Raw genomic sequence first — 18319 nt, 5'->3', positions numbered from 1 at the left:
GGTGGTGGTAGAATTATGTGACAGGTCACATCTAGGTCTGCTGCAGGGATATGAGCCACAAGGCAAGGGTTTGGGGGCAGGTGTGGAGTATGGATGGACAAGGATGTTGCATGGGTTCAGTAGGTGGTGAAATACCACTGTGGGAGGGGTGTGGAAGATAGTGGGGAGCATATTTCTCATTTCAGCCCAGAATGAGAGATAGTCGAATCCGTGGCGAAGAATGTGATTCTGTTGCTCCAGTGCTGGGTGGTACAGCATCATGAGAGGAGTGTTCCTTTGTGGTCAGATGGTGTGTTTGTGGGAGATGTTAGGTGAATGGAGAGAGAAGACATAAGAGATCTGTTTCTGTACAAGGTCGGGAGGGTAATTTCTGTCTGTGAAGGCCTCAGTGAGACCCTTCATATATTTGGAGGAGGACTGCTTGTCTCTACATATGTGACAGCCACAGGTACCTAGGCTGTACGAAAGATTAAATTACTCCTGAGACCCAGAGGTGGCTCAAATCCAAAGTGGAAAGCTCCGAGATATTTAGTTTCTACTAGGAAATTGGAATTTTGTGGTACGTTCTTATGGGATCAAACTGCTGAGGGCATCGGTCCCTAAGCTTACACACTACTTAGTCTAACTTAAATTAACTTACGCTAAGGACAACACACACATCCATGCCCAAGGGAGGACTTGAATGTCCGACGGGGGGAGCCGCCTGGACCGTGACAAGATGCCTTAGACCGCGCGACTACCCCATGAGGCATTCCTACTAGAAATAACAGATAAGCAGTTGTTACCATCTCACTTAGACATTGAACTGATATCACTTAGTTCCAATAAGATGGACATATAAAAAGTATGGGCAAAGTTTAAGCAGATTGTAAATCATGGTCTGGAGAATTATGTGCCAATTAAGTGGATTAAGGATGTAAAAGATCCATGATGGTTTAATAATGAAATTTGGAAATTGCTGAGGAAGCAGAATCTGTTGCCAGAATGAAATTTTCACTCTGCAGCGGAGTGTGTGCTGATATGAAACTTCCTGGCAGATTAAAGCTGTGTGCTGGACCGAGACTCAAACTCGGGTCCTTTACATTTCACAGTCAAGTGCTTTGCCATCTGAACTACTCAAGCACAACTCATGACCCATCCTCACAGCTTTACTTCCACCATTACCTTGTCTCCTACCTTCCAAGCTTCATGGAATCTCTCCTGCAATGCTTCAGAACTAGCACTCCTGGAAGAAAGGGTATTGCAGAGACATGAAGTTTGGAAGGTAGGAGACGAGGTACTGGCAGAAGTAAAGCTGTGAGGATGGGGCATGAGTCGTGCTTGGGTAGCTCAGATGGTAGAGCACTTGCCCACAAAAGGCAAAAGTTACAAGTTCAAGTTTCTGTCCGGGACATAGTTTTAATCTGCCAGGAAGTTTCAGAATCTGTTGCACTCTTGGTTCAAAAGGGAATGCACACATGATGACAAGCAATGTGCAAAGCGTACAACTACTACCACCATCATACCTTAGCACAGGATATGGCAGAGAACCTGAGAAAATTCTGGTCCTGTGTAAAATCACTAAGCAGGTCCAAGTCTTCCATTCAGTCACTTGTTGACCAGTCTGGTGTGGCAGTTGAAGACACAGCCAAAGTTTTAAGTTTTGCATTCAAGAAATCATAGGTCTGGATGGAATCCCAGTTCAGTTCTACCTTACCTACCTTGCATTTATCATGAATTACTTACCCTATGCAAAGTCCCAAGCAATTGGAAAAAAGTGCTTGTGACAACTCTATATAAGAAGGCTAAAGGAATGGACCTGCAAAATTAGAGACCAATATCTCTAACAATGGCTTGCTGCAGAATTCTTGAACATATTCTGAGTTTGAATATAATAACTTTTCTCCGATACCAAGAAGTTTATGTCCACGAATCAACATTGTTTTTGAAAGCATCACTTGTGTGAAAATCAGTTTACCTCTTTTCTCCCACGATATACTGCAAACTATGGATGAAGGGCAACAGGGAGAGTCCATATTTCTAGATTTCTGGAAAGCATTTGACATGGTCCCCACTGCAGGCTGTTAACAAAGGTGCAAGCATGTGGAATAGGTTAGTGGATATGTGAGTGGCTCGAAGACTTCTTGGGTTGCAGAACCCAGTATGTTGTCCTCAATGGCAATTGTTCATCAGAGACGAGGGTATTGTCAAGAGTGCCCCAGGAAAGTGTGATAGAACTGCTGTTGTTCTTCATGTACATAAATGATTTGGGGACTGGATGGGTAGCATCTATGGTTGTATGCTGGGGTGTACAGTAAGGAGTTGAAGTTGAGTGACTGTAGGAGGTTACAAGATGACATAGACAAAATTCCTGGTTGGTGTGATGAATGGCAGCAAGATCTAAATGTAGAAAAATCTAAGTTAAAGCAGCTGAGTAGGAAAAACAAACCCATAATGTCCAGGTACAGCATTAGTAGTCTCATGCTTGACACAGTCACATCATTTAAATATCTGGGCATAAGAATGCAAAGCAGTATGAAATTGAATGAGCATGTTAGCACATGGCAGGTAGGATGAATGCTTGACTTCATTTCATTGGGAGAATTAAGTGTGGTTTACCTGTAAAGGAGACCACATATAGGATGCTAGTGCAAAATACTCTTTGTACTACTTGAATGTTTGTGATCCATGCAAGGTCTGATTAAAGGAAGACATTGAAGCAATTCAGAGGTAGGTTCGAACAACATGCAAGTGTTACAGAGCTGCTTCAAGAACTAAAATGGGAATCCCCAGAGGGAAGGTGACAATTCTTTTTGAGGAACACTACTGAGAAAATTTAGAGAGCCAGGAAATGAAATGATTAACAGTCGTACAGGGTACCCTCTGCCACATGCTGTATGGTGGCTTGCAGAGTATCTGTGTCGATGTAGGGTAGATCTAGAGACTTTGTGAAATTGGTGGCAGCTGTTAATGTGCAGATATTACTGGTAGTTGGTAGGCTTGACATTCACTGACATACTGATTTAGCTATCCTTGAGAGATGGAGGACAACATCAAGGAAGGTGGCTTGTTGGGTTGAGGAGCAGATGGGGGAGAAAGTGTTGAGGATCTGGAGAAATGTGGGCAAGATGTCCTCACCTGCAGCCCAGATCACGAAGATATCCATTAATGAATCTGAACCAGGTAAGATTTTTGGGATTCTGGATGGTTAGGAACAATTCCTCTAGATGGCCCAAGAATATGTTGGCACAGGATGGGGACATTCAGATGCCCATTACTGAACCACATATTTGTTTGCAGCTGAAGCCTTTCAAAGGAGAAGTAAGGTGAAGATGTAGTTCATCGTGGAGACCAGAAAGGAGGCTGAAGGTCTGGAGTCATTCAGATGTTGGGAAAGGAAGAGAAGCTGTGGAGAGTCGGTGGAGGACACGGTTGATGTCTTTTTATGTAGGCGGGTAGATTATGGGTAATAGGCTGAAAGTTGGTCCTTGGGAGTAGTGTTTATCTCATTGAGGACACAGTAATGGGCTACAATAGTGTGTCCTGGGTGGTTGGGTTTATGGACTTTACAAAGCATATAGAAGACAGGAGTGTGGGGAGTGGTAGGAGTGAGGAGAGCGATGGATTATGGGGAGAGGTTCTGGGATGGACCAAAAGATTTGAGGAGAGACTGGAGATCAGGTTGAATTTCTGGAATTAGGTCACTGTGGCAGGGTTTGTAGGTGGATCCCTCTGGCAGGCAATCACTGCTCTTCAAAACCACAGTGGTAAAGCCTTCGTCAGCAGGTAGGATTATAAGGTCAGGATCAGATTTGAGTGGTGGATTACAGTTCTTTCTGTGGATGTGAGATTGGTTTTCATGTTGAGAATATCTGGGGAACAATGGTGAAGCAAGGTTTGAGGTTCAGAAATTCTGGAATGTTGAAATGTTAACAGGAGGGATGGAGATTTGGATGCAGTGGGGGTAGATCACGTTTGGATGGAGGTGTGAACTGATTCAGGCAGGGTCAACATTGGCTTTGGGTTGAGTTTGATTGGTAGGGTTTGTGGTGAAAAAGTGTTTCCACTGTAGGGACTGGGAGAAAGAGTAGAGGTGTTTCAAAAGGGAAACATGATTGATTGAATCTGGTAGTGGGGAAACAAGGTGATGCCTTTGGAAAGGAATGATACTTCTTCGGGACTAAAGCTTGTATGTATTGCAGTCTTTGTGTTGTACCTGTCTACAACTCAACATCTCCACTATATGATGAGTAGCAATCTATCCTTTCCATAATGTGTCAAAATTCATTAACATTGTGTACAAAAGTAATTGTTAGAAATTCTTTTTGAAAGTATTTCTCTGTAAGTGAATGATTATACAGTTAAGACAACAAAAGGAGATTTTGAAATATGGCACTACAGATGAATGTTGAAGATTAGATGGGTATATCAGATAACAGTTGAGAAGCTACTGAATTGAATTGCAGAGAAAAGAAATTTTACATAACTTGACAAAAAGAATGGACCAGTTTACAGAACACATCCTGTGATATCAAGCAATAGTCAGTTTGATAATGGAGGGAAGTGTGACTTACTTTTAGTAAATACGTTCAAATGGGTTTAGGTTGCAGTAGTTCTGCAGACAGGGTGGAGCTTGAACAAGACAGAGTAGTGTTGAGAGCCACATCAAACCAGTCTTCAGACTGAAGACTACAAGAATGGCATTTAAATAAACAGAAGTATTGCAATGTGAACAGTAACATCACAAGTACTATTAGCGGCTGAAATGCTGGTATAAGAAAAATTCACAGGTGGTCTTCCAATAGCAACACATCAATAAGCAGATATGCCATGAGCATATAAAGGAAAGCAGTGTGTAAGCCATCTACTCTGTAGAGGCTGTATGAATTTTGTGTGTTCATGAATTTTGACTGACATTAACAGTGACTGGGGCAAGGGATTATACAGGAACAAATCTTCATAATTCAGTAAAACAATTGTTGGGGGGTGAGTAGTAGGGGTAAGCTCCCCAGCCTCAGTGTCTCTTATGACAACCCCACACCCCTTTACCTCTTGACCAACACATTCCAATCAATCACTCCTATATCATACTCTAAACGCCAGTCGCACAATTCACCTCTTTTTTTGTGTTCCATGATAGCTAATCTGTTGGAACAGTCTCTTTATTTTTATGTCTTTTACCCCCTTCCTAGACCCTCCATCTTCCCCCATCCTTTCTGTCCTCGATTTGCCTCTCTCTGTGTAGGTGTGCACCTCCTCCCCTGCGTGTGAATACATATTCTAGCTGGTATAATTTTTCTCCTCCTTCATCTCCACCATTTCTCCACCAGAAATTATTGCCACTGTGTATATTTTGTGACTAAGCTAAGGATTTTGGCTACCCTCATGCAAACATTAAGATACCAGATGTTACGGGAAATATGAATGTACCTTAATTAGTTCCAGTGCGTGAGATTATTAAACTTGAAAACATTAGTTTATTAGTGGCATGTTTTGAGCCACTAGTAGTCACTGTCAGGCATCAAGGTGTACTAACTGCTGAGTAGTGCAATTCCCTTTTCACTGAACTGAACATAGTGATGTTTAAGACTCCTAACAGTGTGAGGGGATATATCCTTACTGGCATTTATTATAATTCAGACATATGAAAAAAAAAACTTGTCAATATGGCTAATGATTATTCTGAACCAGCAAAACAAGGTGTTAAATGTATCCATGCACACAAAAACAATGCAATTAAGTTAATTGCAATCTATCAAAATACCAAATTCAACAAACTGTGCTCTCAGCCAAAAATTTGACCCCTATATTTAAAAAACGGAAAAGCAGCAGTAGCTCCTTCTCAGCAACTAATGCCAAAAACAAAGCTGATTAAATTTGGTTAAAGAGTGAAATAAAACAGCTGTATAAAAATAAATGCCAACTGAACCAAAAAGCAAACAAACAACAGCTTGAGCTAAAGGATGTAGCTCACTCAGCCCAGATATCAATCCTCCAAGATATTGTAGATGATGCTATTAAACAAACATATTATCAGGTATGTGACAGACACCAGAAAAAACTTACTGCTCTATGAAATATCACCAAACCGAATGCAAAATGTCAAAAAGGACCTCTCCCTTACATGTTTTATGATAGTCTCAAACTTCATCAATGCTCAATTCAGTGAAATACCTGCCAGGTTAGCCGAGAGTGCTAATGCACTGCTTCCTGGACTGGGGTAGACGCGCCGGCCCTGGATCGAATCCGCCCGGCGGATTACCAACAAAGGCAGTGTGCTGGCCAGCCTGGATGTGGTTTTTAGGCGGTTTTCCACATCCCACTAGGTGAATACCAGGTTGGTCCCCATGTCCCACCACAATTACACGACTCGCAGACATCTAAACACTTTTGCACTATTGCGTGAATTACACTGTACGCAGACAGCTGGGGTACTCTAATTCCACCCTGGAAGGGTATGGGGTGGTGACAGGGAGGGCATCAGGCCCACCCTTAAATTAACCTTGCCAAATTTGACCCTAACCATGCTGACCCTGCGAAACCATTGGACAAAGGCACAAGCAAAAGAAAGAACACTCAATTCAGTGAAAAGGAAATTTCACTACTCAGTTATCTGCTTGCCTCGTTGCTTCATAATGAGTACTAGGGGCTCAAAAGCCATTGACATTATATGATTGTCATAAGATGAATAATATTAAACAATGTGGGACAAAGTCATGGGAAACTAATCAGACAATATGGCCAATGATTATAACATATTACAGAATGGTTTTAATTTATCTGTGTGACAGAAAGCAGTGTACATTTTTGTCATAACATATTGTCCTTGGAAGCAGGCCACCGAACTCAATGGAATGATAAAAAATAAAGCTTTATTATAAATATATTCAAAAGTGCTGGTAGAATGTAAATAATTTAGTAGACCACTCACCAAATAGGAGAAGCATGGAGTCATCGACAGGCACACACAAAAGAGAGAGAGAACACTCCCTAGCATTTGGAATCAATCCTTTCTTGGAATTGTACTCTAGCTTGAGAACGGATTTATTCCGAAAACTAGGAAGCTTTATTTCTCTTTTGTGTGTGCCTGTCAACAACTCAGTGGTACCACTATTCAGTGAGTGGTCTCTTTTACTCCTAAATTGATTACATGAAGTTTATAACAGAGGGAAACATTCCACGAGGGAAAAATATATCTAAAAACGAAGATGATGTGATTTACCAAACGAAAGTGCTGGCATGTCGATAGACACACAAACAAACACAAATATGCACACAAAATTCAAGCTTTCGCAACCAACGGTTGCTTCGTCAGGAAAGAGGGAAGGAGAGGGAAAGACGAAAGGATGTGGGTTTTAAGGGAGAGGGTAAGGAGTCATTCCAATCCCGGGTGCGGAAAGACACCTTAGGGGGAAAAAAGGACAGGTATACACTAGCACACACACACACACATCCATCCGCACATACACAGACACAAGCAGACATTTGTATTGTGTCTGTGTATGTGTGATGTGTGGATGGATATGTGTGTGTGTGTGTGTGTGTGTGTGTGTGTGTGTGTGTGTGTGTGCTAGTGTATACCTGTCCTTTTTTCCCCCTAAGGTAAGTCTTTCCACTCCCGGGATTGTAATGACTCCTTACCCTCTCCCTTAAAACCCACATCCTTTCGTCTTTCCCTCTCCTTCCCTCTTTCCTGACGAAGCAACCGTTGGTTGCGAAAGCCTGAATTTTGTGTGTATGTTTGTGCTTGTTTACATGAAGTTTAATTGTATATGAATATTATGGAAAGGATAGTTGCTACTCTCCATATACTGGAGATGCTGAGTTTCAGGTAGGCACAGCAAAGAGACTGTCAGAACATGAGCTTTCGGCCAACGAGGCCAAAAGATCATTTTCTGACAGTCTTTTGTTGTGCCCATCTGTGACTCAGCATCTCCACTATATGGCGAGCAGCAACTATCCTTTTCATAATACTGTTACATTGCATCCTGGTTTTTCCATTGTTAATTATATAATACATTGTTAGGAAGATGCATACATACAATATTTCGGCTCTGTTATAAAGTGATGGGTTATAATGAAGCAAAAATTAATAACTTACACGGAGATCTATGGTAACACTTTTGGACAACTGGTCATCTTCACCCTTTTCAAAAAGATGTTCTAGTCGTAAGAGTATTGTGTTATTGCTCCATGGCTCCAGTGTCAATATCTTTATATTTCTTGGCAATGGTTGCTTAACTCCTGAAAACTGAATAAGGAAATAGTTACACTATCAGAAGAGGGATGAATGTTGCAATATATACAGCGCTCTAAAGAAGGAATTTAGCCTTACTTCTGTCTTATGTTTCTGTGCCCATTTTTCAAAGGAACTGTAACTGGTCTTTGCTAGAAACACCAATGGCGACATTCCCCTCCTCTGTGCTATATCTTTCTCCAGTGCAGTCTTCCCAGGTTTGTTACCGACTGCTAAGACCACATAATGCTTCCCCCTAGCTATAAGGCCTTTCCCATATTGTTGTTCATTCAAGGCTTCACCCACTCCAAGGCCATCATCATGTAATGTACGACGATGAATCTGTAAAAATATGAAACTTTTGTCATCCTTGATTATCTCCTCACAAAGAATTTATGAAAGAAGCAGTACATCTAATCTAATCTCTTCAATCATTTATTGTGAAAATAAAATGAAAGTGCAACAATTATTAATGATTCCATTTTGGATAATACCAACGACTCTTACACTCAACAACATGATGGTATCTTTTTCTTCCAGCTTTGAGATAAGTGCTAGTTTCACTTGGTGCATAATGTGTTTCATAGTAAATTGACAGTTGTGAGCTACACTTATGCTTTTTACAAATTTGTGCAGAAATATCTAGTTCAAAAATCACTTACCCTTAATTGCAGTGTAGATATTGTAATTAGTGAAATATATCCACCTACTTCCACATGTTACCTAGTTTTTCTAAGGAAGCATTATAAAGTTTTATGATGTAAGTATTGTGTATTTTATCACTATCAAACATCAGTGTATATTGTCTGCATATCTTTAAAAAATCTGCTATTTTCAAGTTTGTTCATTAGCATAATGTCAACTAAATGCAAGCAAAGCAAAAGCAGACATGCTGAACCACATTTTCAAATGTTCCTTTACAAAGGATGATCCAAGAGTACTGCCCCAGTTTAACTGTCACACTACTGCAAAAATGCGTGATATAAGACATGTCAGTGGCATTGAGATACAACTGAAATAGCTAAAATTTAATGAAGCCTCAGGGTCCATTGGGACTCCTGTCAGGTTCCATACATGGTGTCCAGTGGTTGGTAGAAGAACAGTTTGTACTTATCTGCAAGAAGGGTAACAGAATTGATCCACAAAGCTATCATCAGTATCATCTAATATCACTTTCATACATCTGTTGTATTATAATATGGAGTATCAAATGAAATTTTGGCTGAATTGAGGGTTTCTCAGTATTGTGGATGCAGCAAGTTTTCTCGGACAGAGATTCATCCACAGATGTAGAAGAAACTACAAGCATACCCCAGGGAAATGTGTTGAGACCCTTCTGTTTATGTTATATATTAATGGCTTGACTGATAATTAAAACCTCAGATATTTATGTGAGACACAGCTGCATGAAAGTGCTGAAAGTTCTCAGCAGTGATCTAAATTTTGTATTGAGCCCAAAAGGGCTACATGTGGCAGATGACGACAGTTCTGTGGGACATGTATGGCTTCACTACCATCAGAAGAAGCAGAATGAATCTGCAGGATGGTTATCAAAGCACTGGCAGCTATGTTCAGCATATCAAAGAAAGATTTACTAGAACTTGAAAATCAGCGGACGGATAATGGAGTTCTATCTTTACCAGTCAGTAAGTCCAACATTACATTTCTAATGTCAAATAGAGATGGTAACAGTGATCTCAATGCTTTTCTGTAACCGGTGTTCGACAGCTTTAATAAGGGTTAGGAACTGCATCACACAGTACATAGCTATACTTATCTTTATTTTACTAATAAATTCTGCTCACAGTCTGACCATCCTCAGGCCATAAAAGACATATTTCACTTTGTGTTTCACAACTGTAGTAATTAATAAAACTCTGACTTGCTCCATTTTCATAAAACTTGTGACTTAACTAATTATGTATTTCTGTCTTTCAATGTACATTATCAATATGTTTGGAACAATCATAGCACCTTGGCATTTGTGCAAGGTGATCACTGGCACGAGGGAAACAAGAGCATCATACTGACAAATAGCACAAACACGGAATGTAGTTCAATGACTGTAGTTGGAGACATGGCCAAAAATGAGTTAACATGGCACAGGAGACTGAAGTTTTACACAAGAGTACCTGATACAAAGAAATCCTCCCACATCTACTGAAGACCCAATGGCACACACAAAAGTGGGCTCTGAAATACAGCTCAACTGGCTTAGGGAATAAGAGACACTTTGTGAGGATCAGTGTGAAGTCAACATTCAACTACAGATGCTACCAACCACACAGCACAATGGTCAGCATACTGGACTCACATTTGGGAGGACGACAGTTCAAATCTGTTTCCAGCCATCGAGATTTACGTTTTGTGAGATTTCCCTAAATCGCTCTAGGCAAATGTTGGGATAGTTTCTTTAAAAGAGCGCTACTGATTTCCTTCCCCATCTAGAAACATTTTGAGCTTTTGTTTCATCTCTAATGACCTCCATGTTGATGGGACATCAAATCCTAATCATTCTTTCTTGTCCAATCATTATAATGCAGCTGGGTGGAAGTCCAGGACATCAGCACATACACTCTGGCTGTGTGTGTGTGTGTGTTTTGAGATCTGATTGTTAACTTAACAGACTGATGTATTTCTGTCTGTTTAACTTTGTTTTAACTGTTCAAGACATTGCAAGTTTTGTTTTCTGTATTATTTCCCAAGAAATTGCTATTTCTTTTAACTTTCTAAGATACTGGATGCTTGAACTGGCTCCTTGGGTGCAACCAAAACCCAATTTCAGAAAATAAAAAAAAAAAGACTGTAGAATGAGTGGTGTTGGGGCTGATTCAGGATGACAGTGTGGCAAGAAACCACAGCTATGAGAAGATATTACTTTTCAAATGACTCTGACAAGCAGACAGATGACTATAGCTGAAATCTGGGCCCCTGATTTTTTTGCCCATGCAGCACGTCCTGACATGATGGGAAGATGCATACCAGCTTCCAGGCCGAAGTCCCAGTGAGCCTACACAGCATGTGCCAGGTATTATAAGAAAATCCTTCTAACGTAACAGAATTATAAAATATTTGAAGTTTACACAGATATTACAAAAGAGGAATTTTACAATGTGATCTGACCCAACAGAATGTCATTGCTCATGAGACAGTCTTCCTGAAACCACAACATAAGCTTCCATTCATTAAACTCATAATGTTCCACAGATTCCATGAAGAAAGAGGGCCTACAGGGATGTGGATCAGGCTGAGGTAGACTTTAACAAAAGACAACGAATCATGTAAACTTAATATGTACACTGCATTAACAATAGACTATCACTATACTGCTGATGACTACTCATATGGATTACTCTAGGATAAAATCCAAAACTTAATGTACTATATCTCATTCAGAATCCCACAAAATAGCTTTTGCTATCAGTATAACTACAACATATACAGATATCCAATCTAATTGTACAATATAATGAGTGAATTTGCATATCTGTGGCATGTGCTACTGCCTAGCGGAATTTATCCAAGCAAATGTAGATAAAAGTCTGCTGCAGTGTGCTACACCTGGTGGCATTGACGTAAACTCGTAGTTGACTGGTAAACGCCAGCAGTGCACACTGTGTACCGTGTAATTGCTTATCAAATTCGTATGTATTTGCTACGTAACGCAATTATATCATGCCAGTTGCACATGCATAAAAGCTCCTTAAAACGAGCACAAGGGAAGGTATGCTCATGACCCTGAGGCCAAGTTTCACCATGTTTAGAGGAGCAATATGTAGCACAGCATAGAAGATTTAGTGCCTTGTATTTCAGATTACACATCTACATTATGTTTAACAGCATTCAAAGAAAAATAAACAATAAATCCTCAAGGTGTCAAACATTAGGGTGTTCACATGTTCTTGTGTTCTTTCACAGCAGCCGCCACTGTTTTTATAGTGCCACCACAGAAAACAACACTTGAGCCGTTGTATACCAAACATTTCCAGTCCATCACACATTTCAATGAGAGGTCTGCTAATGAGTGGAAGTTCTAATGGAATATTCATCATTGGGCTGCCACAAACTATTCTCAACGTTGTAGTTTGTCCCAGATATGTTTCTATAGTATCGTGGTAACTGCAGCACGAGAGATGCTGTCATGCAGACTGCCTGGTGTGCTTGAAGAATAGATGATAAAATGCTGCCAGTGAAAGGGCATAAGTTTCAAGCACACTGTTTCTGTATAATTTTATTGCAATTTTCAAGCACCATGAAATATCAGATTTTCTGCATGCGGTAGCAGATGCCCTGGCATGGAACTGAGTCTCTCACATTCTACTAGGATAAGGGTAACATTTTAGAAATAAAGAAACTTTTTACTATGCCCATCTAATAAAGTGATGATCATGCATACCATTAACTCTAATTCTCCATCTCTGTGACTGGTTCCACCTTGAGATCTGTCTGTGAAAACTGCTAGATGTTGTTTTGTTTTGTTGTCATTGATTACAATTTTTGTTGTGACAGGGTAATAATTTGCAGAAATAGGTTCCTTTACTTTCACATCCCAAGTTGGACGATAGTTTCTTATTCGTTTTATCATCTCCCTGCCATTGCTGTCTGTGTAGAATGTCCCGTTGTTTTCAAAATTAGTAGAGAACCTGCTTATAACTTCCTTCCCACTTCCACCACTGAAACAAACAATAACAACTTCTTAATGATAAATAGTAACATAATCTAAAAACATAAGTTTTAAAAAAGTTGAATATATGGGGTATTACAGGTCATCACACAACATTACTGCAGAATCCAAAAAACTGTAAAATACAATGCTTGCATTTTGGAAGCAACTGAGGTGACACAAGTCATTGAATAGCTTCTAATATTGTGTTGGATCTCTTTACCTGGCATAGCACTGCAGATTGATGTGACATGGAGAACAAGTTGTTGAAAGTCCACTGAAGGAATAATGAACTATGAGGTGTGTTCAAAAAGTAAGGTGACTTGATATTTTTGTATAAAAATATTTATTTATTCATCAATATTCATGTTGTCCCCTTCAAAGTAATACCCCTCAGATACTTGTGCCAAAGCTTTTTCCAATCCTTGAAGCACTTCTCATAAGTACTTTTTTTTGGTACAGCCGTGTGTCCTTCCAGCGATGAAGTTTTTATTTCCTCAATAATTGAAAATCTTCATCATTTCACAAGTCTCTTCAGTTGTGGGAACAGGAAAAAGTCTCAGAGTGCCAAATCTGATGAATATGGTGGCTGAGGCATGATTGTCATGTTGTTTTTGGCCAAAAAATCTCTCAAAAGCAATGATGAATGAGCAGTTGCAGTGTCATGATGCAAAAGCCATGAATTGTTTTTCCACAATTCCAGACATTTTTTGTGTATTGCTTCTCACAAACAGTGCATAACATCAAAGTGGTACTCCTTATTGACCGTATGACCTTGAGGCAAAAATTCATGATGCACTACGCCACAGAAATTGAAATAAAAAATTAGCAAAACTTTGACATTTGATCGAACTCTGCATACTTTTTTCAGTCTTGGCACTCTGGGACACTTCCATTGGGATGATTGGGCTTTGGTTTCGATGTCATAACTGTAAAGCCATGTTTCGTCACCAGTTATTACCCTTTTGATCAAATCAGGATCATCATTGACATCATTCAAGAGCTTCTGAGCTATGCTTATAGGATGGTTCTTCTGATCAGAATTGAGAAGTTTTGGAACAAACTTTGCTGACACATGTCTCATGCCCAAAACATCTGAAAAAATTGCAGGACCTGAGCCGACCAATATGCCAATATCCTCAGCGACTTCTCTTACAGTAGTTCGATGAGTTACCAAAAGAATTTTCTTCTCAGCTTAGAAGTTATCAGCTGTTGTTGATGTGTTATGGTATCCTGAGTGAGGTTCGTCATTGGCATCTTCTCAGCCATCTTGGAAGAGCTTGTACTGCTTGTAAACATTTTTTACTTAGAGCAGACTCACTGCATGCCACTGTCAACTTTCAAGTGTTTTAGAGCACTTGATTATATTTTTCACACAAAATTTGATGCAAATTCTTGCTCCATTTTTTATAATAATCAAAAATCGCCAAGCACACTAAAACATGTTTCTCCTTTCTACCTGCCAAAACAACAAAGTATGCTGTATGCTTGAAATTGTGAACATACGTTCGGGACATTTGTACCAACATACCAAAAAAAGATTGATAATCGAATGTACGTTGCCCGCGCAATTTGAAAAGTCACCTTACATTTGAACAGCTCTCGTATGCTGCCTCTATAGCCGTCCAGAATTGTGAAAGTGTTGGTGGTGCACGATTTTCTGCTTGAACTGACATCTCATTTATGTCCCATAAATGTTTGATGGGATTCATATCGGGTGATCCGGGTGGCCAAATAATTTGCTTAAATTGTCCAGAATGGTCTTCAAACTAATCACGAACAGTTGTGGCCAGTGACATGGTGCACTGTCATCCATAAAAATTCTGTTGTTGTTTGTTGCAAATGGTCTAAAAGTAGACAAATGTAACCATTTCCAGTCAGTGATCACTTCAGTTGGGCATGAAGACCCAGTCCATTCGAAGAAAACAAAGCACAAACCATAATGGAGCCACCACCAGCTTGCACAGTGCCCTGCTGACAACTTAGGTCCACGGCTTCATGGAGTCTACACCACACTTGGACCCTATCATCAGCTCTTATCAACTGAATTCAGGAATTGTTTGACCAGGCCACAGTTTTCCAGTTATCTAGGGTCACTAACCGACGAGAGGTGCTGCAAGCGATGTCACGGTATTAGCAAAATGTACACATTCACTGTACATCCCACATTGATTTCTGTGATTATTTCATGTAGTGTTGCTTGTCTTGTGGCACTGACAACTCTATGCGGACACTGCTGCTCTCAGACATTAAGTGAAGGTCTTTGGCCACTACATCTGTGGTGAGAGGTAAAGGTTGGAAATTGGTATTCTCAGCACACTCTTGACACTGTGGCTACTGGAATATTGAATTTCCTAATGATTTCTGAAATGGTATGTCCCATGCCTCTAGCTCTAACTACCATTCCACGTTCGATGTCTGTTAATTCCCCTCATGCGGCCATAATCATATTGGAAACCTTTTCACATGAATCACCTGAGTACAAATGACAACTCTGCCAATGCACTGCACTTTTATACCTTGTGTATGCGATATTACCACTGCTTGTAGTGCATATTGCTATCCAATGACTTTTGTCGTCTTAGTGTAAAGCTTTCGATTTTTGCAAGTTGATCAAAAGCTAACAAAAAGTTGTAAGGTACGTACAATAGTCTACAGTACATTACAAATGAAAGGTCAAGTCATTGCCATTAACTGACAATTCTATGCATCGCGCAAATGCTGTAGACTGACATCAAAAACCTAGAGTAAGGCTGGGAAACAATCAGTAGACGCAGCAGCGAATTGAAACAAATAACAGCATAGAAAAATGTGAACAATAGTGTTGTAACATCAAGTTTAACACATATATTTCAGAATGACACAACACATATAAGTCACAGAGTAAGTTGACAAGCAAGACATGTGTACACGTTAGCATTCAATGAGCACTGAGTCCCAGTCTAGCGGCCGCTGCTCGGCTGGCCGCTTAGGTGGCGCAGCTGCTGCACGGCTGGCAGACAGCGCCGCATGTAGAGGACGCGCGTAATTGTGCGGCGGCGCTTTGAATGATCGGCGAGTCACAACACTTTCCCCCCCTTTGAAATTGTTGCACTGGTCTTGATGGAGGTGTCCTGGAGATGGCTAACGTCCATAGGCGTTGTTTGACTCGCCGTAAAGTCTCGAGGAGGAGGCTTCCCGCATGGACGGAAGTGTCCCCGATGATAACGGGTCGAGATGACAGGAGACGTAGGGGTCGAATCTGCTGGGGCCTCACACACCAATCTGCCCATTGCGGCAAGTCCAGCTGATATGACAGGAGACATGGGCGATGTGTCGGCGTCCCTTGGAGGAGGAGGCGAGTAGATTAGCTCTGACAGAGCATGGTCATCCAGTTCCTGGATGGGCACGTCTCCTGGTGGCGTCTGTTCTTGTGCTGGCATTGCGATGACGGTGAGAGGGCTGTGTTGTGAGTATTGAGAGATGCCAAGATCCCGAGCGTCAGGTAGAGCCGAAGGTGGTGTAGCGGCATTCAGAACAGGTGTTGCCAGCACACGAGGCCGAAGCTGGTCTGAATGACGCACTGCAACACCCATGTCCATCTGGATTTCATACAGGCATCTGCCACGGTGTCGTAAGATGCGGCCTGGGCTCCATTTTGGCCGCCTGCCATATCCCCGTACCCAGACGAGGTCGTCGGCAGTGAACCGGCCAAGTGAAGGCACCCGTGGCCGTGAGGTGGAAGGCCGCAGAACATGAAGTAGCGTGCGGGGCTGTCGGCCATGTAAGAGCTCAGCCGGGCTGTGGTCGCCCATGGGGGTGAAACGGTAAGACGCCAGAAACTGGAGAAGCGCATCATCAGCAGCAGAAGAAGTCAGAAGTTTCCGCATCTGAGCCTTAAATGTGCGGACCAGTTGTTCAGCCTCACCGTTGGATTGTGGATGGAATGGTGGGGCGTGACATGCATAACGCCGTGCCGAGCACAAAAATCCGCAAATTCAGAAGAGGCAAATTGCAGACCATTATCAGTAACAAGAGTAGAGGGGAGGCCTTCCAAAGAAAAAATGCGGGCGAGACCAGTGGTGGTTGCTGCGGTGGTAGGCGATGTGCAACGGACAATGAAAGGAAAGTTAGAGTAGGCGTCAATTACGAGGCGCCAATAAGTACCTAAAAAGGGTCCCGCAAAGTCAGCATGAATGCGCTCCCAGGGCTTCTCAGGCAAAGGCCACGGTGACAAAGATGACTTCGAGGCAGCGGCCTGTGATGCACAAGGGCTGCAGGCAGCGATCATGTGTGCTATTTCAGAGTCGATGCCAGGGCAGTACACATGACGGCACGCCAGAGATTTTCTGCGAGACACACCCCAGTGCCCTTGGTGAAGGAGGCGCAAGACCGAAGCACGCAAAGACGCAGGTACCACAACACGCAGCGAAGCATTGTCAGTGGAAAGGAGGATAACACCATCTACGTCTACATCTATATCTACATTTATACTCCGCAAGCCACCCAACGGTGTGTGGCAGAGGGCCTTTACGTGCCACTGTCATTACCTCCCTTTCCTGTTCCAGTCACGTATGGTTTGTGGGAAGAACGACTGTCTGAAAGCCTCCGTGCGCGCTCTAATCTCTCTAATTTTACATTCGTGATCTCCTCGGGAGGTATAAGTAGGGGGAAGCAATATATTCGATACCTCATCCAGAAATGCGCCCTCTCGAAACCTGGCGAGCAAGCTACACCGTGATGCAGAGCGCCTCTCTTGCAGAGTCTGCCACTTGAGTTTGTTAAAACATCTCCGTAACGCTATCACGGTTACCAAATAACCCTGTGACGAAACGCGCCGCTCTTCTTTGGATCTTCTCTACCTCCTCCGTCAACCCGATCTGGTACGGATCCCACACTGATGAGCAATACTCAAGTATAGGTCGAATGAGTGTTTTGTAAGCCACCTTCTTTGTTGATGGACTACATTTTCTAAGGACTCTCCCAATGAATCTCAACCTGGTACCCTACCTTACCAACAATTAATTTTATATGACCATTCCACTTCAAATCATTCCGCACGCATACTCCCAGATATTTTACAGAAGTAACTGCTACCAGTGTTTGTTCCGCTATCATATAATCATACAATAAAGGATCCTTCTTTCTACGTATTCGCAATACATTACATTTGTCTATGTTAAGGGTCAGTTGCCACTCCCTGCACCAAGTGCCTATCCACTGCAGATCTTCCTGCATTTTGCTACAATTTTCTAATGCAGCAACTTCTCTGTATACTACAGCATCATCCGCGAAAAGCCGCATGGAACTTCCAACACTATCTACTAGGTCATTTATATATATTGTGAAAAGCAATGGTCCCATGACACTCCCCTGTGGCACGCCAGAGGTTACTTTAACGTCTGTAGACGTCTCTCCATTGATAACAACATGCTGTGTTCTGTTTGCTAAAAACTCTTCAA

At 41.6% G+C, this 18319-nt stretch overlaps 1 protein-coding gene across 1 annotated transcript in view; it reads right to left on the bottom strand.

Annotated features, from left to right (window-relative positions):
• Positions 1–18319, bottom strand: part of LOC124778072 (lysosomal alpha-mannosidase-like) — a 291632-nt gene that overhangs the window by 14218 nt on the left and 259095 nt on the right. The window contains exons 15-17 of the mRNA XM_047253619.1: positions 12612–12888; positions 8315–8557; positions 8081–8230 (exon numbers count right to left, since the gene is read on the bottom strand). Of these exons, the coding sequence (XP_047109575.1) occupies positions 8081–8230; positions 8315–8557; positions 12612–12888 (670 nt within the window). The remainder of the gene's footprint in view (positions 1–8080; positions 8231–8314; positions 8558–12611; positions 12889–18319) is intronic.

Source organism: Schistocerca piceifrons, chromosome 1 (assembly GCF_021461385.2).
Source record: "Schistocerca piceifrons isolate TAMUIC-IGC-003096 chromosome 1, iqSchPice1.1, whole genome shotgun sequence".
Taxonomy (NCBI): Eukaryota; Metazoa; Arthropoda; class Insecta; order Orthoptera; family Acrididae; genus Schistocerca; species Schistocerca piceifrons.
The sequence above is the reverse complement of the archived record's forward strand: the minus strand, read 5'-3'. Positions and strand labels throughout refer to the sequence as shown.